Here is a 22,948-nt window from a genome sequence, read left to right as displayed (position 1 = left end):
CCTCAATTGGGTATCCTAATTTTCCTTTGATTAACCAAATAAATTGTATCCACCTCACTCAAGCTCAGTTGGGTATTTAGCCATTTTCCATTAATTGTAAAAATATAATAAAGTTTAAATGTTGGTTTACGTGTTTGTTATTTATATTTCATATGTTATAGAAGAAAGACTGCAAGTTGCCAAGTTGAGGTGCTGAAATAGAACTTCTCAATATACCTCAGTTATTTTATCTGTTTTTGTTTGTTCGCATGTAAGATCAAACTTACTGAGTATTGACAAAACTTCAAGCGTACTTGTACGCAATAGACTTGATAGGGATTGAGTTTTCACATAAATATTTGCGTTATCTACTGACTGACTGACTGAGTTTGGTTTTACGCCGCTTTTAGCAATATTCCAGCAACATCACGGCGGGGGACACCAGAAATGGGCTTCACACATAGTACTCATGTGGGGGGGATTCGAGCTCGGGTCTTCGGCGTGACGAGCCAACGCTTTAACCATTAGGCTACCCCACCGCCCCTTGCGTAATCTACGCAGACAAGCAGCTTACCTGTACCTCTGGCATTACGTTGTTGGTTTAATGAAGGTCATAGAAAGTCATGATCAGCAACGTCTTTGCTTTGAAACTGTTTTTGCCTTGTCATTCGTAATTGAAACAATGGTGACAATTGAAACAATGGTGACGAAAGGGTCCAGGAAGAATGTTGGTTGTTTGGTTTGTTGTTTTACGTCGCACTCGTCGATATCCCAGCTATATGGTGGCGGTGTGTAAATAATGGAGTCTGGCAATCCGGTGATTAACAGCATGAGTATTGATCTATGCAATTTGGATACGATGACATGTGTCAAGCAAGTCAGCGAGCCTGACCACCCGATCCCGTTAGTTGCCTCTTACGACTAGCATTGGTTACTGATGATCAATTCTAACCCGGACCTTCACGGGTCGTCAAACCATTAAAAACATGACTGACTAACAATTGTTTTCCCGTCTTACGCCAGTTCAAAGCTGTCCAGTTGTATCGAATACCATACGCTAATAACGAACTGACGAATATGGCGAATTGTTTTTTGCCCATTCGTTTTTTGCCCAGGATGAATGCCATTACACTATGAAAATATAGCATCCTTCATAACCGAGGGTAGCACTAAGGGTTTCAGATCAATCGTTGTTTTACTGCCTGATACGTATCTTAAACACAAGCTAATGTTTACAGTGTCTTGTGAGGAAAAACATGTTCGTCATATCGCGCGAGTAAATACTGCCGTCCGAAAATGTATGATGTCCGAAAACATATTCCGACAATAGGCTTACCGCATCCCGTGCTGGGATTCGAACCACGGACCTTCTGATCGAAGTCGGACGCCTTGTCCGCATGACCAAAGAGGTTAACCCCGTCGGCAAGCTGACAAGGTAAGGATGTCAACTGTAGGATGACTCCGCCCTGGTACATGTTCCCCGACAACAGAAGACACGCCCCCGAGCCGCAAAATAGGGTACTGAGACCCCCTATTTGATATGAACGTGCTCAGCCCCACGTTGGTCGCCAATGTAGCGGCCGTACAATTTCCGAGTCCCGCGCTGGGATTCGAACCATGGACATTCTGATCGGAAGTCAGACGCGATATTCAAATGACTAAAGGGGTTAACCCCGTCACCAAGCTGACAGGGTAAGGATGTCACGCCCTGCTACACGCAGAAAACAAAGTATGAATTTCAAGACCTATAATAGGAAATGCCAGCGTGACCTCATTGTTTTGATCACGTGGCCTACCCTAACTTCCGGTAGGCAGAAAAGTGTCAACACAACAGCAGACAACGCATTAGCGAGAAGACGTTCTAGCATTATACGAATAAGATCCATTTCTCCTGCATAATTTATCGCTTACATTGGAATCTAAGTAACATGGTTGTGTCGTGCGTGGTAGTTGGTTGCACGAATAGATTTCAAAAAGGTTCAGGCTTGAAATTTCATCGAATTCCGACTGCCGATGAAAGAAGACGCAAGTGGCTTCAAGCGATCAACCGCAAGAATTGGACGCCTGATCATGATGGTGATCGAGTTTGTGGAGTTCACTTTGCATCAGGTTTGAATATTTACATTTCTTTGGCCAACAACCCATAATTTTCATTGTTTCATTGTCATCGTGATAATCTTGTGATTCTGTAGATAGTACGTTGTGGCAAATGGGTTATGGCTTCATATATCAGTATGTACTGTGAACCATCAACAAGATAATGGGGGAACCCAACAATGATATACGATAGTCACCTTTTAATATTTATTTTAAAAACATGTTTTTATTTTTTTCTAACATATCAAATGTAATAATGTTGGTTTGATAGAACTGTCCAGTTTTCGATCAGAATATCTTTTTTTATTTTGATAAGCGTATGCCAAATGAGCTATATTTTTGGAAATCTAGGTAAGATCCTCACATTATTTTCTCTTTTATATAAATGTGTGATTTGCAGTTAAGATTTTGAATTTATTTCCAGGATCTGCTAGAAGTGACCCAAGTGATCCAGACTATGTTCCACATGTCAACATGGGATATAAGACTGCATCCATGATGACACCTGAAGCGAGGAAAGATCGTTTTACAGGGCACAGATTAGAAGATACCAAGAACAAACAAGCCAAGGATAGCCAAGAAAGAAGTAATGCTGCCTCAATTCTACTTGAGTTGTCACTCAATTCTTCCCTCAATGAGCAGAGTGAACAAGGTGTTGAAGAAGAAGAAAATCAGCCTGCACGAGGTATCTGAAAGTTCTATTTCATGAATGGAAATATTTATATAGGAAGCCATATTTTAGTTCTTAATGTAGTATTTTCCATAAGGAAACCTGGAATGATGATCAAAAATATTATGTTGTTTATTATCAACTTGAATGTTCACTAATTATTTCATAGGTATTTTTCCAATATGTTATCAAACATGAAAAGAAGTGAACAAAGGGACCCTTATCATACATCCTCCTTTCACATAGTTTGTATTTTCACCTTTAAGGTAAATAGTCATTTAATAATTCAATTTGTTTTCCAGACTTACATGACCCCTGCATTGAAGTGATCATGAAACTGAAAGCCTAAAAGAGACAGCTGCTCACAGAGGTAGAAAACCTACAAGCTGAATTACAGGATACAAGACATCAGCTCAGAGCTTGTAGGTTCAGTGACCGATTTTGGAAGGAGACAAGAAGGATGGAAAGACATTGTTTTTCACAGGTATCTCTAGTCATGCCAGCTTCTTGTGGTTAGTTCAGTTCTGTGCACATATACTTCCTGTCTCGATGACTCTAACTCCTGCCAGTGTGCTCATGTTGGTGCTGATGAAGCTACGTTTGAATCTAGTAGACCAGGACTTGGCCTACAGATTTGGAGTGTCAAGACAAACTGTGAATGATTTAATCAGTAAGACCATTCCACCACTTGCCCACAAATTATCATTCCTGATACATTGGCCTGAAAGTGACGATATATATAAGAAATATGCCCAAAGTGATCAAACAATCTTACAGAAAGTGCAGGGTCATTATAGACTGTTGCGAAAATATTTATTGAGAGGCCTGGCAATTTCACTGCAACGAGCTATGACATGGTCCAACTATAAAAGCCATAACACTATAAAGTTTCTGTTAGGAATTGCACCCCATGGAGCTGTCACCTTTGTGTCGAGCCTTTGGTGGAAGGGTTTCGGACAAAGTCATCACACAGCGCTCAGGATTCCTTCAGCTTCTGGAACATGGGGATCTGATCCTTGCTGATCGCGGATTCCTTATTTCGGATGACCTTGCTGCATGTGGTGCGCAGCTTGCCATACCAGCATTTACACGGGGGAAATCTCAGCTCAGCCCTAAAGAAATCGAAATTGGAAGGAGGCTGTCACGGGCCAGAATACATGTTGAGAGGGCTATAGAAAGAGTAAAAAACTTCAAGATTCTGAGCACCACCCTGAAGATCAACCTTGTGCCTCATTTTGACAATATTATGACTGTATGCAGTGCTCTGTCAAATCTTCATCAAAATTTGCTGTAGTGTAATCTTGTTCATAAATACTTATTGTGTTGGTTTACATGACTATGAGCAATGGGAATGTAATTTGTAAGCCAGTCAGTAAACAAATAAGGCCCAATGTTCCTGATATCTATTCTGATTTAGTTTAAGATTTTAAATGAGATATTTGGTAACATATTGATTTCAGTAATTGTTTTTCAAATGTTTAAATTAACAACAAACACAGGATTAAATGGCAAATATAGTGTGTATTCTTCCCCATTTGAAACAGTCTTCATTTTATGTACAGAGATCAAGCATGTTTGACACATAAAAATTGCATTTGTCGAATGCATCTTGTGAAATGAACACGTTATTTAATAGTACTGTCATACATCTTCCTACTGAAGATTGACATGTAGAAGTCTACTGAAAACAATACATTTTGTGTTGAAATGTTCGAAATATACAAAAAGACTATGATTGTCAATACAATTTGCTTGACAACATCTGAATGTTTTGTGATTGATACTGTGATGTTTCTTCCTACAGAAGATTGACATGTAGAAGTCTACTGAAAACAATACATTTTGTGTTGACATGTTTGAAATATACAAAAAGAATATGATTGTCAATACAATTTTCTTTGACATCATCTGAGTGTTTTGTGATTGATAACACAATTGAATTAAACATTACAAATATAATAACAAAATGATATGAAGATACATAAATCAGTTTTTCCCTCTGGCCTGGTTTTTACATGACAGAATTTGTGTGTCGAGATGGCATGTCTCCACAATCAATTAATGACTCGCATGGTCAGTAGGAGGGACATTTATAGTGTACATGCATATACACTTGACATATTTGTAACATAGTACCATTGTAAAGACATGTCTGCTAATCCAACACATGTCAGCCATTTGACAGTTAACCTTTAAATGAAATTTTAGTTTGGCCATGTTAATGGTGAAAATTTTGCTAAGAGGTTACATAGCTGCACTTACACATACTTGAACAAATTTCTTATGTTCTGATCTAAGGGATTCCTTCTGAACATGTATGAAACTTTATCCCATGATACAACTTGGACAGTACCAAGAACCCTTTGGTTTCCTTCTAATGTTGACACATTTATAATGGAACCAAGTGTACTAACAATTGGCTCCTCACACATGATCATGCGACCATACTCCTCCTGCTGGCATAGGCACCATATATCTGAATTACCAGTGTCTGTAACAACATCGCTCAAACAAGGCTTTGCATTTTCAAGTTTCCTTGAAACAATTTCCGCAAATGTGTTTAAAGAAAATGTGTCACACTTTGCTATGAGAATTGAACAAAACTCATCATCCCTGGGCACACGGACTATTGTCATGTCCTTATTTGTAAAAATGACAAAGTCACAGTAGGTTACATCATGCACATACATTTGAAGCTGCACTTGTGAGTAATATTTATGTCCTTTCTTGAGGTGTAAGTCCTTGTCCAGGCAAAAGGTCTTATCATTTACTGCTGTGGATATGTCATGGTCCCTGTGCTTGTATGGACACTTTATCTCTAAGCATCCATTACCACAACACTTGCACATAACAGTGCCATCACTTGATGCTGCCATGTAAGGTTTTTTGCAAACTTATCAGTAACCCCACTGTTCTACACGCAAACTGAGCATGCTGTGTTGTCTGATGTTTCGCATACTGTTTACGTGCTCTGGCCTCATTGTCACTGCCCCAGGCAACTGCAGCTTTCTTGGAGATGTCCTTTGTGTTATAGCCCATTACCTTCATGATGGTGTTCTTTGGATCTGTGGTCTTCTTCATCACCAAGATATCATGGGCTTTGGTTCCGGTTATTCTTCCTTTTCGGTGTTCAAACCAAAGAGGGCTAATAGCTTGGTTCTTGGTAACTTCCTCCAAGTTGCTAATCTGTGCCGGTTCGCACTGATAAGAGTTCCACTGCTCCTCACAAACAGACTCGAGATTTTCATCAGTGATTCTGTCCTCACACACAAGACTTGTAATTGTTGGGGGGAACAAATGTGTCTCGCCATCTTCTTCAGCACTGTCGGTTTCCTCTTCATCTAGTGGAGGAATACACTTAAAAAAAGACAGCATTAGGGCATACACTTTTCAACGACTTAAGTGTTTCAATATCAGGAAGTGGAGCTTTTCCTGTTCCTGACACAGATGGAGTGTTTGCCTTCCGACGACGTCCAAACAGATGCTGAACCTCACACAGTGGGGTGGGCTGGAGCTGAAATAATAAGGTAAGAGTGAGCAACTGTGTGTGGTTTTAGGCAGACACTTCAACCATTATGCCACCTCATTGCCAATATAAATATAACACTAATTGATAATGAATGTAAGTCCCCTCATTTTCTATGGTTTTCATATGTAAAGTACATGATACTGAACAGTAAGCTAAATAAGTATATTATTTTATATGAAAAAGTGAGAGCATTACTTCTTTTCTGTAAGCAGCATTCCACTTGCACGCTTCACTGGTGCAAGCTTTTGAGGTTAATCCTGCCCTCACAGCTGCATCAACCTTGAACGAACAGTAGGGCTGCCACATGACTGCATACCTCTCCAAGTCTGAAATATCCAAACAATATCTTTTATTATATTAAAAATTATATAATCTGAGAAGTAGCTGTACACTTAAAAACGTGAAAAACACCTTTTGAACCATACAGATGAAATTGTATAATTTTATATAATATTAAAAAGTATTGAAGCAATGATATTGATATGAGAATTCAAAAGGAACAATGAAAAATAGAATCTGTTACAAAAATCCAACCATTACATATGGATCCTTTAATTTAGATCTGAGATATTTCAATCCTAAAAATACACTGTTATTTGGGTAAAACTGTTGAAAATTATAGGCAACTATATACAATAAAAAAACCAACTTACCCAGCCATACACGTGCAGTGGGCACAAAACACTGTCCCCTCAGATTTCTTGACACAAACCCATGGCTGATGTGGTTTGTCACGAAGGCGCTGGGATGGAATCACCTTCGTCTTCAAAATGCAGTAAGGTGACTGGTCGTCAATTGCATTATAAAAGATAGGGTAAACATGTCCACTTTCCACGTAGTCGTACGCTTTTAAGGATTTGTACGCCCTCAAACTGTCGTGAGTGAATTGTCCTGGTGTATCCACAAGATAGAAATATATGTCCGTAAATGTTATGGCCGGCCACAAAGACGGGTCGTCAACCCAGCCGCTCGCCAAACAATAGGGGTCTGGCAAACTACGAGTACCCTCACCAGATGTCAGCTTTGAAATATACCTCTCGCGGTCTTCAACAGATAACTTCAGCACATAATCTGACCATTGTTTAACTTCCATGCTACAGCGATTCGCATTGTTGTCGGTGGCCATTGTTGCCTTCTGCCTACCGGTTGCGCGCGCAACCTAGCCTCTTGATATCACTTCCGTAAACAACTGGCATTTCCTATTGTTTGATCGGTTGTATGTTTCATTTTCAAGACCTGTTTACAAACTAATGCCACATTTATAGTATTTCAATTAGTAAAAACAAACGAAATACCAGTGATGGCAATCTCATTTTTACCGATATACCGATTACGAAGGTCGGACTTTTGCCACAATTACGGTCAAATCCTTAGTTCCGGCTGGACGAATCCGAGTTTTAGATCAAACCAACCTCGCGCGAGACCATCTGACACGAGATTTACAAACGATCCTTCATAACACATAAACATCCGGTTAGATGGAGTCACGATGTTTCCGCTTTGAATGTACGTACTGTCACTGAACATGTAACGTACCAACATCTGTCATTTTCTTTCCTGGTGTCTGAGTCATTTTCCAGTTTCGTTATGAAAAAGTGCTGCTTGTTTTTGCTGACACACTGTCACAGCCGATTGTCGAGTGATAACTTGTTCTTCGTAACTGATAATTATTATACTTCAGTCAGCCCCCGAATTCTTCTCCCCACCCCCACCAGAGCACCCTTCTACGTAAGTTTTGTGTAAAAAGAAAAATGTATGTGACATTAAACCCTTGTCCCAGTTGTTCATATCGGTAGCCGAACGCCGCGATAGGTCCAGTTAAGACATGACCGTGCATCTCGGCTTGGGTAAGATACTAAGAATAGAGTTCGTTTTCAGTTGCTCGATCTACAAAATCCAAAGGTTGTGCCTTCATCTACAGTGTGTTAGGTGATGATTATTTGGTACCCGAGACATTCTGTCATTGTATTTTGTAAACAATATATAGATACAGAATGTGTTTGTTATAATTCAAATTATTAACATCTGAAACTCAGTACCAGTGCTGTTTTCTCCAGATGAAATTGGTGGCATTTTGCTGAGATGACATTTTAGACTGCCTGTCATTTTAGACTGTTTCATATGCCTCTCGATCTGGCACAGAGTTTTGAACTTGAAACCAACTTAAGTCTGAATTTTGACTTAAGTTTGAGTTTTTACTCAAATTTGAGAAAACACAGAAAAATGCATTTCTCAGAATAAACTGAAATCAATATTAAACTCAAACATAGTGGACAATTTGAGTTTGGTAGATAGATGACAAGGTGTTTGGGGTTTTTTATTTTAAAAATGCAGTTGAGTTAAAAATTCAGCTGTTTCAAATTGTCAAACTGAGTTTGAAATTTGAGTAAAAGTTTATTTCGAGAAATCGGGGCCTGATTGGTTTTTTATGTCAAAAATAGATTTTTATCAAAGCAGAATTTATTTTAAATCTTTGTTGTACCAAATGCTATCAAGGCTAATTCAATATTACATCTGTGATATATTTATCATCTTTTGCTCCAAATTGTGGGTGTGTACCAAACTGCTTGCTGTGAGCAACGGTAGCTCTCAACACTTAACTCATGCCCCATCCCCGCCCACAACCACACACATCCCCTACTGACCACCCCTAGCCAACACACACAAAGCCTCTTTCTTTTTTCATTCACTGGCAGTAGATTAATTCAGGAACTGAAATATTTTTTCAGATATTTTTGCAGCTACTTCATTGTCTTAAACACTCTGGCGGTGGGGTGGCGTTCGCTTGTCACGCCGAAGACCCGGGTTCGATTCCCCACATGGGTACAATGTGTGAAGCCCATTTCTGGTGTCCCCCACTGTGATATTGCTGGAATATTGCTAGAAGCAGCATACACCCTCACTCACTCACTCACTTAAACACTCAGAGTAACATCCACAGGGGAGTTTTACATTTGACAATTTTGTTATTTCTTTCAGTATTATAGAATCCAGGAAGATGTTGGTCTGGCTGCAAAGGGCAATGGCTTGACAATTTGACACTCTGAGATGATCCGTCAGCTCTCTGATGAGGTACAGTCCCACCTGCGTTCTGGCGTGGCCATCACCAGCCTCACACAATGTGTAGAGGAGCTTATCATGAATGCGCTAGATGCTGGTGCCTCATGCATAGCAGTCAGAGTAGATCTACCTTGCTTCAAGGTACAGGCAGTGGACAATGGTCAAGGCATAGGCAGAGACCAACTGGAGAAAGTTGGTGAGAGGTACAGTTTTATTGATTGGTTTGTTTCCATTGACAGTCTGACCATGAATGATGTTTTACACCTCAAGGACAAAAAAGACAGTTATCCAAATATTTCAGATCATAAAATTTATCATTTTTCCTTATCCTGACTCATGCTCTTTTGCTTGTCTTCTTCTTCTTACGAACATAGTGGAACACTTGTATCTCCCTAATTGAAGTTCCCTTCAATAAAGAAATCACTAATTAGTACTCACGAGTTACCTGCCCTCAACAAGCGCAGGAACGAGGGCGCCACCTCCACCCATGTGCCTCACTCTCTCCTTCTTCGCCCAGTGAGCAGGATGTGAGAGCGCCTGTGTCTCCCTACACACTATATCCTTTGATTATTTTTAGTTAGTTACCTCGTATAGGCATCTATAGAGGTTTAGCTAGTATCCTTCAACAATTATGTATTGATATTTAGTCGTGTTTCTACTGTTTATTCACGGGAAGCCGTGTTTGTTCAGTGGATTACGTTGATGAAAATCTGTACTGTTTGCAGATTACGTTTTTTCTGCTGCTGATCCGCATTTAATATGCCCTAGCTGTACTGCGCCATGTTCATTTTATTCACGTTGCAGTTGCTGTACTAATTTATCCAATTCTGCTTTTAATAAATATTTACTTTGCGTTTGAGACGCGCAGCAGATAGGTCGCGTAAGCAGAGTCTAGCCATGACTGATACACCTGAACCCTCGCCAGTCTACTGCTGTTGGTCGACCCCCCTCCCGTCTGGTGTTCCGCTAGAGTGGTGGAGAGGCGTTGGACGTAGTCCGCCGTCTCCAAGAAGCGTCCTGCTTTCCCAGACATCCCGTCGTCGCAGCCGAAGACTAGAGGGCTTCTACTTCATCTCAACGCAGACTTCGCACCCCCAGGGCAGCGTCGACCTCTGAGGGGAAATCAACGAAGTCTACTAGGACTTCATCTACAGTGTGTTAGGTGATGATTATTTGGTACCCGAGACATTCTGTCATTGTATTTTGTAAACAATATATAGATACAGAATGTGTTTGTTATAATTCAAATTATTAACATCTGAAACTCAGTACCAGTGCTGTTTTCTCCAGATGAAATTGGTGGCATTTTGCTGAGATGACATTTTAGACGGGTGCAGGCTAAAACGGAACCACGTCAAAACGGTACCAAAAACCAATTGGCGGAAACGGAACCACGTCAAAACGGTACCAAAATCCAATTGGCGAAAACGGAACCACTCGGGCAAAAACGGAACCAATTTTCTCTGGCGGAAACGGAACCACATTATTAAAAAAATATGGACACCAAAACACTAGTTTCATCTAGGACTTTCTCAGCCGAGATTGTTCCAGCCGCTGAACTGGGCCTCTACGATGATCAGCCGATCATCATCCCCGATCTTCGCCACAAGAGACGACCGGGGTTGGCAAAAATGACGTCAGCACAGATCGCCATGCAGCCTGATGTGTCTACACCGATGTCGGACGATCTTCCTGAGGGCCCCGTCGCTAACATCGCAGAGAGGGCACCGACTACATCGTCGCAGACCGTCCCAGACGACCTGATGCGGCAAATCATGAAGATGATGGAGGACCACTACAGACTGGAGAGACAATCAGCCCAGGACCTGAACCTTCGCGAAGGCTCCAACGTAGACGACACCCCAGAGGGACCCCCCGTCAACGTAGCGGCCACGACGAAGCCACCTTCGCGAAGGAAGTCACAGACCACCTCGACGAAGGACCCAGATGTACAGCCTTGCGAAGGCTTGATAGATCATCACCTACCTCGGCTTCATCCTTAGATTCGGACTTGGACCACCAGACTTCACGAAAGCCTTCGCGAAGGTCAAGTCGTCGTTCCCCAGGACCGGACGCAGAGGAAGCTTCGCGAAGGCCTTCGCGAAGGGCACCATTAACAGGCTCTAAATCATCTTCGTCCAGAAGGACATCGAGGGATTCCACAAGAGCTTCGCGAAGCTGTCAACATTCACCTCACAGATCTCCGCGAAGGTCAACCTTAAGATGCAGCTCGTCAGACCATTCACCAAGATGATCCCCTCGCCGATCACCTCGCCGTTCACCGCGCCGATCTCCTCGTACATCACCACGTCGATCTCCTCGCAGGTCACCACATAAGTCTTCACAGAAGTCCACAGTCAGGTCTCCTTTAACGTCACCCTGTACAGTGGTAGAAGCACATAGTCCACCATCAGAAGAGCATCAACCTGTTATCAGCGATCCCGTGGTAGAAGATGATGGAGGTATCATTTTCTCAGACGCTGAGATACGTTATTGGATGGTTAACAACTTAGACCTTTCTTCACCTTCCAAGAGTGGTAACTTCCGGCATACTTACCTGATGAAGGAGGACGATGCAGGCGCCATCACCTTACCTCGATCGACCCGATTGCTGCGGTGCCACAGAATTTGGACACAGCCTTCCATAAAGCCACGAAAGTTCAAACGCCACACTATGACGGGCGTATGTTCTTTGGCCCTTAATAGATCTAGAACGATCAATGAGACTCTTATCACCAGATTTCGCACGACTTCTGAAGATGATAGGATGATCTACTCGACCCAACTTATGCAAAGAAGGACCAGCAAGAACCACACCCTGTAGAACACAGAGTGAGGTTAGCAAAGCAAAGCGCTCATATATTGATCGGACTCTAGACACGCCGCTTCGCTAAGGAAGTCCCAGGCAGCCTCCGCGAAGGAGCTAGAGCCTCACCAGTTGCAAGGGGCGTCGCTGAGGAGGAGTAAGCGCTTTAGCCGAGCCCACACCTGTTGAACACAGAGGTGGATTCAGCGAAGCAAGCTCCATATATATATTGATCGGGCTCTGACTCGATACCTTCGAAGGTCGCTAAGGCTAAGTGGCTCCAAGTCTACTTCACCCAGAAGATCTAGAAGGGATACTTCGAGCTTGGCGAAGTCTCAGTTAGCGAGGAAGTCTCCTCCAAGGTCTCCATATACTAGCCACTTTCGTCATATATAGCCACTGTCCAGTCCGTTCAAGACATCGCATGAGTTGTCTATCAACTGTATGCCATATGCCGTCTACAAGCCTGGCGAAGACAATTGCACAGGCTATTTACAACACAGAACGTCCGCTGTATTAATTAGTCAACGATGTTTCATAGATCTTCACAGGAATCAACTTTTCCGTATAGATTGCTAGATATGCAATCGCGGACTACGATACGATTATCTACATGCATGACCATTACGCAGATCTGCAGACAATTCAATATCGAAATTGAACAGCAGCCTTGTTACAGCGAGTATAACTATAACTCATAATCGTCGACGTTCTCTGAGAAGAAATATGTACAACAAGTTCAGCTTTAATTCTACAATTATGTCGATACATTCATGTATACAGTCTACAAGTTGACAACTTGCAAGTTTATTGTACCTTTATATAAGGAAGTCGGAATTATATTCAAAACTGAAGTTACTTTCACGACAGCCAGGAAAATAACCTACCCAGCATTAATATTACAGAGCGAGGTATTTCGGCGGAGGTTCAGCGTGTTTACCATTAACCCTCGAAACACGTGGTCACTCGGGTAACTTCGGGAAGCTACGGTGAAGACCGACGATTGTTCTAACATCAACGACGGCACGATATTATACAAGGTTCTTTTTCCTGCTACACCGGTGACATCACAGCGGGTATTCTACAGAATCAAAATGCCTTGTTCTGATTGGACGCGATGATGGACAACGACCATGAGAGGTCAATCTTAGTTCACAGTTCAAGACTTAGGTTGCAAGTGACAACAATATATCAGTGAATCGAGCAAGCCTCCCTTACAGTCCAGCTAATCTGAACCTTCATGATTGGGCTGCCTTCTTGAGGTTAGAGACCTCCCCTGTCAAGATAAGGGACGAGGCACGGCAGTCGTCAGGCGATTTTTACATAAAGTTCAACGATGACAGTCACACCTGGTTGTGCACCTACATCGTCAAGGACTTCGCAGCGAATTTACCTAGACGACGGGATACAAGTGGATCCCAATCCACAGCGTCTCAGACTACAGCTGAATTTCATCATCAAGCTACTAACACAACTAGATGGTTAGTAAACCTACTGAAGCTTTCTGATTGGAGGATTAAAACGGAAGTTTCACGCTCCAACTTGGGATCTGAATATAGTGCTCCAACACCTCACAAGTGAGGTTTATGAACACGCTTTGATGATATACTTGGACTCCATGATACGATGAATCTATCACGATGGCCAGTAAGAGCACTGTAAATATATCTCCACCGAGCCAAACAGGAGGGAAACATGAGAGATTAATTCCTCTATCATCAAGCTACGCAGAACTGAAGTCTCATTGCACTACTATCTCCTTTTGGATCAGAACTGTCATACTACGTGCCTACAAGACTGCAGGACTCGACCCTCCATGAGCTTCTAATCCTCATGATATTAGAGCGCTAACTTCTACAATTGCTCTACACAAGTGCTATTGAAATAATGGAGGGTTATTTCTGGAGATCCGATATGGTGTTTGCCAACCATTATCTGAGAGATATCACCACCGAGGACGTCTCAGGTATCCACCAATTCGGTCCCATGGTCCTCGCACAGCAGTTGACAGTTCCTCGGAGAAGGTAAGTCAATCTTACAGATTTCTACTTATCTTATAACAGTACTAAATAGCTACATGCTATATATATTTTGCTTAAGTTCTTTTAATATCTTAAGCTCAGTACTATGGTTACATTATAAATGCATTAGCTAACAAACTCTACAGAGTTTTTGGCTATTATATATGTAGCTTAAGTTAATTATATCTTAAGCACAGTACTATACTCATATTGTAAAAATATATTAGCTAACAAACTCTACGGAGTTTTTTGCTATTATATATGTAGCTTAAGCTTATTCATATCTTAAGCTCAGTACTATGTTTATATCATAAAAGTATATTAGCTAACAAACTCTAAAGAGTTTTTGCTATTATATATTTGGCTTAAGTTTCATCATATCTTAAGCATTATGGTTACATTATAACATGTATTAGCTAACAAACTCTACGGAGTTTTTGCTATTATATATGTAGCTTAAGTTTTCTTTCATATCTTAAGCTCAGTACTATATTTATATCATATAAGTATATTAGCTTACAAACTCTAAAGGGTTTTTTGCTATTATATATTTAGTTTAAGTTTCATCATATCTTAAGCATTATGGTTACATTATAAAATGTATTAGCTAACAAACTCTACGGAGTTTTGCTATTATATATATAGCTTAAGTTTAATCATATCTTAAGCTCAGTACTATGTTTATATCATAAAAGTATATTAGTTAATAAACTCTAAGGAGTTTTTTGCTATTATATATTTAGCTTAAGTTTAATCATATCTTAAGCTCAGTACTATGGTTACATTATAAATGTATTAGCTAACAAACTCTACAGAGTTTTTGGCTATTATATATGTAGCTTAAGTTAATTATATCTTAAGCACAATACTATTCTCATATCGTAAAAATATATTAGCTAACAAACTCTACGGAGTTTTTGCTATTATATATGTAGCTTAAGCTTATTCATATCTTAAGCTCAGTACTATGTTTATATCATATAAGTATATTAGCTAACAAACTCTAAAGAGTTTTTGCTATTATATATTTGGCTTAAGTTTCATCATATCTTAAGCATTATGGTTACATTATAACATGTATTAGCTAACAAACTCTACGGAGTTTTTTGCTATTATATATGTAGCTTAAGTTTTCTTTCATATCTTAAGCTCAATACTATGTTTATATCATATAAGTATATTAGCTAACAAACTCTAAAGGGTTTTTTGCTATTATATATTTAGCTTAAGTTTCATCATATCTTAAGCATTATGATTACATTATAAAGTATATTAGCTAATGAACTCTAAGGAGTTTTGCTATTATATATTTAGCTTAAGTTTAATCATATCTTAAGCTCAGTACTATGTTTATATCATAAAGTATTTTAGCTAACAAACTCTAAGGAGTTTATACTATCATATTAACAAGCTTAAGTCTATTAGTCTTAAGCATTGTATTAATGTTATATATACTTTATCATAATAAGTAAATTGTAATAACCTTTATATGGCAGCTGATAAGTTAGCAGCAGGAATTCATCAGTTCAGTGCCTTTATGAAGTTCCCATAGGGGTTATTACAATCATCACAGTTCAAATCACTAATTATTAAAATCCAAAGTATTATATATTCCCACCTCCTTTTCCGTGGGATTCTACAAGCAAAAGAGCATGAGTCAGGATAAGGAAAAATATTTAATTTTTAGAGTAAAATTGATATTTTATACTTATCCTGACTCATGAGGTAAGCCCTCCCATCCTCCCCACATAACACTTTGGATTTCCCTGAAAATTCAAATGTTGGGCTCAGTATATGAGGAGAGAGTGAGGCACATGGGTGGAGGTGGCGCCCTCGTTCCTGCGCTTGTGGAGGGCAGGTAACTCGTGAGTACTAATTAGTGATTTCTTTATTGAAGGGAACTTCAATTAGGGAGATACAAGTGTTCCACTATGTTCGCAAGAAGAAGAAGACAAGCAAAAGAGCATGAGTCAGGATAAGTATAAAATATCAATTTTACTCTAAAAATTACATATTTAGATTTCAAATATTTCTTAGGGAAAATTCAACTGTGACGTAAGTAAATGAAAGCACATCAAACTCTATAGCATTTTAATGATTGGGATGTCTTGCCTGATAGCTGATGTATATAGGGTGTTACAAAATGACAAGTTTCTAACAAACAAAAGATGAATAGAGCATGTATCTATATTTCATAAAGTATTTCAAATGTAATGAGGGAGCATGATAACTATAAAATCATCTTCCCAGGCATTATTTTGGCAAGTTTGACATGAGAGTCCTTGGTTGCAACAAACATATGAAATAATTTCTAATGTAGTCATTAATTAATGTGCCCATATCTGTTTAAGGTACTCCACCAGCAAGTGTCATGAGCTTGAAGATCTAAACAATCTTCAGTATTTCGGCTATCGGGGTGAGGCTATTGCAAGCATGCGCGATACAGCAGCTGTGCTGGAGATAAACAGTCGAACCAGTAGGTCCCATCAGACATACTGTAAGATGTTCCAGAAAGGTGTTGCACAGGCAGTGTCAGAGTCTGTTATTCATCGACCGTCCATAGGTACCACTGTGACAGCCCACGACTTGTTCTACAGTCTACCAGTGAGGAAGAAAAACATGAATGAAGCTTTGGAACTAGAGAGGATACGCTATAGAGTTGAAGGAATTGCTTTGATCCACCCATCTGTAAGCTTCAGTCTCAGAAATGATATTAACGGGAACATACTTTTACAGACACAGAAAAGTAGCAGTGTGTTAACAGCCTTTATGCATCTGTTTGGTACTGGGAAGTCTAAATGTTTGAGAGAGGTATCTCTCCAGGAGGGTTGTTTTCAAGTGGAAGGCTTTATTGGGAAAGAAGGTCACTGCAGTAAGAGCCTGCAGTTTGTATATGTCAATGGTAGACTGGTTCTGAAGACGAAAGTACACAAAATTTTGAATCATACATTGGGAAGGTCTCTTGTATTAAAGAGAAAAGGATCCAACTTTGAAGGGAGTATGGGAGGATCACAATTGGCAGGTGCCCCGTCCTCAAGTCCACCAAAACAAGGAGATAAGTATGCCATGTTTGTTATCAATGTGAAATGTCCACTTGATGCATATGATATCACCTTTGACCCAGCAAAGACATTAGTTGAGTTCAAAGATTGGACAGCTTTGACCGACGGCATTGATGAAATGATAATGGAGTTCCTGAAGAAAGAGAACCTGGTTTCTGTGTCAGACCTGTCTGTAGTTTCTCCTGTCACAGTACCAGGTGAGAGCAGCCAAAGTGATGCACTGAAGATCCCAGACAGTGGGGATGGGGCACCCCAGGGAGGTGAAGATGCTGAAGGATCGAAGTCGGGTATAAATCAAGCCACTGATTCATCAGATCCCGAAGCCAAAGTTAAGGACTATACAGAGAACATTTCTACACTCAATGCATCTAACTGCCTCTTCTCTAAGAGAGTGAGGAGACCTCGGGATGTTATGGCAATTCGAAGGAATCAGCTTATTCAAGACGAAAGTTTGATAAACCAAAAGGATGAGGACTCAGTCAATTCTGAAAATATTTCAAAATCATCAACTGAAGTTAATGTGATAAATGAGACACCTGTGTTACATGCTCAAAACAGTAGTGATGGGGATATGTCCGACAAAAATGGCATTTGTACAGCAAAATCGTCTCAAACACCAGCTCAAACACCAATTGCTGGTAAATATCAGAAGCCTCCTGAAATGAACAATTCAACTCTGTATTCTTCTGAGTCACTCCATGAAGCAATATCTATCAATTTACTGACCTCAACAGTCACAGACCACCAGTCAGGTGATGGGAAGGAAGTAGCTGATGACAACATTTCGGAGGAACCAATGCAGCTACCTGAATCCATAGCTGTGGACATCACAGCATCAAATCCATCTGACGACAGTGAAGATCCCTTACCCAGTACCTTAAGAGCCTCTCTGACAAAGATGAAGTCTGACACTTTGTATAATGTAGAAACTGAAACGAAAGCCTTTATATGTCTACCAGACTCTCCTCCTAGTGCTTCCACTTCTGGAAGACAGAAGTTACAGAACCTTCACCTCATCTCACAGAAATCAAAATCATCAGCAGTCGAGATGTGCAAGAGACTTGGACTTGCAGCTCTCCGTAGCCTCAGTGAAACCAGAGCTGATGAAGAACATGCTGAGAAGTCTGCAGCCAAGAAGATCAATGAAAGACTGGTTCTAAATGCAAGGTCTGCAGCAGGAAAGAGAATCATCAGTGCCAAGTTACAAAAATTTAAGAACACTAACCTTGAGACTAGGCAGTGTTCCAACAATCCTGGAACTTCGGGTAATCAAACAACAGGGCTGTCAGAACCTTTAGCAAGGGAAGCTTCTTCTGAACAAATAAGAGGATCAGAAACTAGTATTGTTTATGGAGAATCTGCTAAGAAAGAAGCATGTCATGATTATGTTCATAGCAGCTTCACTCAGCTTAGAGATTCATGCAGGACAAGCAGCTTGCCATCACAGGATGACTTTTCTACCATTCATTATGGAGAACAGATAGCTCATCAACAAACATTTGTTACCAATGTACCTTCATCTTCTACAGTCCAGGACATAGCAGTGGTGTCAACATCTGCCATTCAAATCCAACAACAACCATCACTATCCAGAGCAGCTGCAGAACAATATGTCAGTGAAAGGAGTCCCGTTGTGCCCACTCTTGATGACATTGAGCATCTCACTTCAACATCAGAACATTCAGACAGGAAAAGATTTAATCCATTTGCTTTATCAACTGCAGCAAAGCTATCAAAGTTAGCCAAAAGGAGTTGTGTTGATGATTCTTGTGTGAAAACATGCAGTAGAGAGTTCCTGTCATCTTCATCCTTTGTTGAGACACCTGCATCAGTTTTCAAAGATGTAGAGAACGTCATCTCTGACAAAAATGAGAACAAGGTGGAAACTCTGGTTGATACAGCAGTTCCTGATCCGTTAGAACTACCAACAGCTCCTACTGATTTTGAGGCTGACGGAAATAACCCTGTCACATCAAGCAGTGAGAAGTCATTACAGGGTTCTGATTTAAACCAGAATGTAACATGTGAAAGAGGTAGAACTGGAAGAACTTTACTGCCATTCACGTCATACTCCGACAGAGTTTGTGACCGAGTTGACGACAGTACAATGCCAGATTATTTAGATTTATCGGAAACAGAGAGTGTAGACTCGGTAATTCTGCCACATGTGGACATTTGTTCACCTGAAGTGTCTGATCAAGAGGGTGGCTCTCCTCCAGCTTACTGCACACAGAGCTTCCAGCCAACTGGTCTATCTTCACAAGGCTTTACAATGGATGTGAAAGCATACGATGAGGATTGTCAAAGTGGGGGATTCTCACCCAATGTTGATAGAGTTACACCCATGACAGGATCACCCTCTAGCCCAGCTGGGAAAGTAGATTATGTCTACGAAACACTGCCTGGTTTGACTGGTGATGGTTCTGTTATTGGTGAAGAAGAGGAAGATGTTGCTGACCCAGACTTGCCTGATTCATCCTTTTCTGTTCTCCTTCCGTCTGGTACTTCATGCTGGAATAAGGAGGAGAAGAGTGGAGATTCTGAAAGTGAGATGACTCTTGCTGACTCGTGTTCAATCACCACTTCAAAGCCATCGTATATCTCTATGAAGAAGGAAGATGATTTTGCATCAGACTCACCTTTGATTTCTCTGCCTCATTCTACATTTGAGGATTGTCCGGATTTTAACTCCTTAACATGTGGTCAGCGCAGTCCCCAACAGGCAGATTCAACCAAATTGACCAGTACAGATGATTCCTTCCCCTTGAGAAAATTGCTGCCGGGAGACTCACAGGATAATGAAATTCAGGTTTATGGCAGAGGTTATAGTGATGATGTAAGTGAGACCATGCCTGACAGGGCACAAAGCACCCATCAACAGACTAAGTCTTCTGCGGATAATTCATGCATAGGTGTGCCTATGGAAGTCACACCTACAGAAGCTGTGTTAGAAAATTTGAATGAAATAGATGAAAATCTTGCAAAAGAATTTGACAATGAAATGACAGAAAATTTTGTTGATTCAAGGGAGATAACTCTGGATGATATTCATACTAAGTCTTGTTCATCAAATCATGGTTCAAGCCAGTGTGATGGGGAACAAGCCTGTGACTCCAGCTGTGGACCAGTGTCTGATGTGAACATTGGAAATAGGGACCTTGGATCTAGTTGTTTCATCACTGGAGACACAGATGATCAGCCATCTTGCAGCTCAACGGGGACACACATCCAGACAGTGACAAAACCGACATGGTCAGATGTGGAGGATCCCAAGACAGGTAAAATGTAGAAATTAATTATTTTGTCTGTGTTAGTCTGTCATACCAACCCTGAAACAAATATACCCAAAACAGCCCTTGCAAGTCTAGAATGTCATAAGTCCAGGTTACCACAGGTTCTGAAAATGAAGAAAGTGTCCGTATTTTTTACTTATATAAGGCCAGACCAATTTTATTCTTGTTTTACGGATTCTTGACCTCAGAAAGCTTAAAGGCAGGTGGGAAATAAAATAAAAATAAAATCACCAATAAAGTGATATTCCTTCTAAATGCTCAAAGTATTTTACTTTTGGCAATTTTTGAAGTGTATATGGGGCAATAAACAACCTAAAAACAATTTTCTTGTAAGTTTACATTTTTGGCCTATAAATACATGTTTAATTTTTTGAGCGGGGAAAATTAATTTTTATTTTTTTTCTTATTCTTGAAAAAATATGACAGGCGGATCCGTAAAACAAGACATAGAATTGGTCTGGCCTAATATAGGAACCCTTTTTTTCTGTAAAATATTTTAATTTCAGAGACCAGATGTTAATCTATGTAAGTGTTAACTGTCCATATCAGTTTAATATTCATGTTGTCACCATAGTGATGTATCTGTAATTATCATGCTAATGCAAGGTTTAACATTTGTTGACTGTGCATGGCACAACTTATATACCTGCCGTACTGGATGAAATCAATAAAGTTTGTCCTTGTCTGACTCTCCAACTTGTGAAATTGCCACTCAAAGACTACCAGTTGTCCATTTTTGTGGAAGTCACAGTGGTTGAGCGGGTTAGGTGGCTGACTTTGTGTGCTGACGATTAGGTACCTGACTCTGAGGGTGTGGGTTCGAATCCCGGATGGGACTCAACCCAACAAAAGTACTAGAATCTGTAATTTACTAAGAAGGCGTAATCCCAAATGTAACATGTGTTACAGGTAAAGTTTAGTTTGAATATGCACGGAAGTGGTAATTCTGTTTAGACATCAGTACCTTTGTCACAGGGGTGGAAATAACTCTAGAATTGCTAGTGTTCTCCGGTACAGTGGCACATGTAAAATCACTTGCCCTGATAATTTTTCCACTATACCGGCGTTTTCTTGTTGATTTTGTAAATAAACAACATAATTTACATTGGAAAGTCTACTGGACACTGGTACAGTGTGATATACAAATTTGCTTGCCCGACAGAAAAAAAACAATGGGTTATTTCCACCCCTGTTGTCATTGTAGATCATTGCTCATGCTATCCTCTGATCATTATGATCATGCCGATGTGGCTGTCAGAAAGTCAGCATGATAAACATTGTCCTCTGTATGATCCTATATCTATCACATTCGCTTATCAGGCAAGAAGATCTATGTGAACAGTCTTACTGGGAACACAATGTTTGAGGACCAGTGGAAACAGTGCGGATATGAAAATGATGGAGATACTGACGAAGGTGAGATATTATGTTGACTTGTACATCTTTAAAGTGTTATAACAGAGTTGGTAGGAGACCAAAAGACATATTGTCTGCAACACTTTACAGCATGCTGATGTAACTTTTGGTGTTCCGATTAATTGAAATATTCGAAGATTGGTTGCAGTGACCAACGACCAAGCAATCGATCATATTTTCTCATAATTGAACACAAACGATTTTGGAACTACTGTTTTAGAGTTTGAAACACTTGAAACATATCTTAGAAACTGTCACAGCCTGAAAATGTGTTTAATTCTTAGAAATCACACTTCACTATCTGAAAAGTCATGACTGGATCTTCAGGAGGTTTATGTTCATGATAAATTAGTCATCACTTTAAAGTACCAAGTTGCCTCATTTTACCTGGGATGTGAAGTTTGCAAATGCAAACAAAAAACAACAACAAAGAACCACGTTATACTTATCTGCAATAACAACCTGAATAGGAAAGTCTGAAAAATTACGCTAACCAATTTTGTTTCGATGATTGCTGGTTGGTAATGAACCAATCATCAATTGTGAGATTTCATCCAATTCCCAACACCAGATGTAACTCTTTTATGGGCTTTTCAGAAGTCCAAACTATGAGTTCCTGAAAAAGATATTCATGTGTTTTGCTTGGACTTTAGTATTTTGTCAGGTTGGCTCAGGAAAAAACAGATACCTTTTATGATTGTCTATCATTATACCACAGACACATGGATCAATGGCTTCGGCCACAATTACTGCTGACCAGGTTTATAGGAAAGGTCCTCACTGATGCGTTTTCTCACTTCCATGAGTAGGCCATCAGAGTATTGCATGTCTGTGTGAATCTGGTAGAGTGCATCTATATATCATGTCTTTTACACTTTGTCTTTTACTTTATGACTGAAGGTGATGCATGTTCCACAATCAGTAATAAATGTCATCAACCTGTGAAAATCCAGATTAGAAACCCATACTTGTCCAAAGAGGTGACTAATGGGATCAGGTGGCCAGGCTCGCTGAC

The 22,948-nt window shown here is 40.2% G+C and overlaps 2 protein-coding genes across 2 annotated transcripts in view; one reads left to right on the top strand and one right to left on the bottom strand.

The window, feature by feature from the left end:
* Positions 1 to 3,722: 3,722 nt before the first annotated feature.
* LOC124264455 lies at positions 3,723 to 7,470 on the bottom strand. The gene is given in 6 exon segments (XM_046699197.1): positions 3,723 to 3,858; positions 5,706 to 6,007; positions 6,117 to 6,260; positions 6,471 to 6,563; positions 6,565 to 6,601; positions 6,929 to 7,470. Coding segments are annotated over 6 exon segments (1,185 nt in total). The 5' UTR covers positions 7,402 to 7,470.
* A 227-nt stretch (positions 7,471 to 7,697) lies between these two features.
* Positions 7,698 to 22,948, top strand: part of LOC124264450 — a 51,600-nt gene continuing 36,349 nt past the window's right edge. Inside the window, exons 1-4 of the mRNA XM_046699193.1 lie at positions 7,698 to 7,781; positions 9,255 to 9,538; positions 16,514 to 20,502; positions 21,838 to 21,933. Coding sequence (XP_046555149.1) covers positions 9,324 to 9,538; positions 16,514 to 20,502; positions 21,838 to 21,933 — 4,300 coding nt within the window. The 5' untranslated portion in view covers positions 7,698 to 7,781; positions 9,255 to 9,323. The remainder of the gene's footprint in view (positions 7,782 to 9,254; positions 9,539 to 16,513; positions 20,503 to 21,837; positions 21,934 to 22,948) is intronic.

This window comes from Haliotis rubra, unplaced genomic scaffold (genome assembly GCF_003918875.1).
Source record: "Haliotis rubra isolate DU_JTF1 unplaced genomic scaffold, ASM391887v1 Scf925, whole genome shotgun sequence".
Classification (NCBI taxonomy): domain Eukaryota; kingdom Metazoa; phylum Mollusca; class Gastropoda; order Lepetellida; family Haliotidae; genus Haliotis; species Haliotis rubra.
Note: the sequence above shows the minus strand (reverse complement) of the source record. Positions and strands in the feature narration are given on the sequence as shown.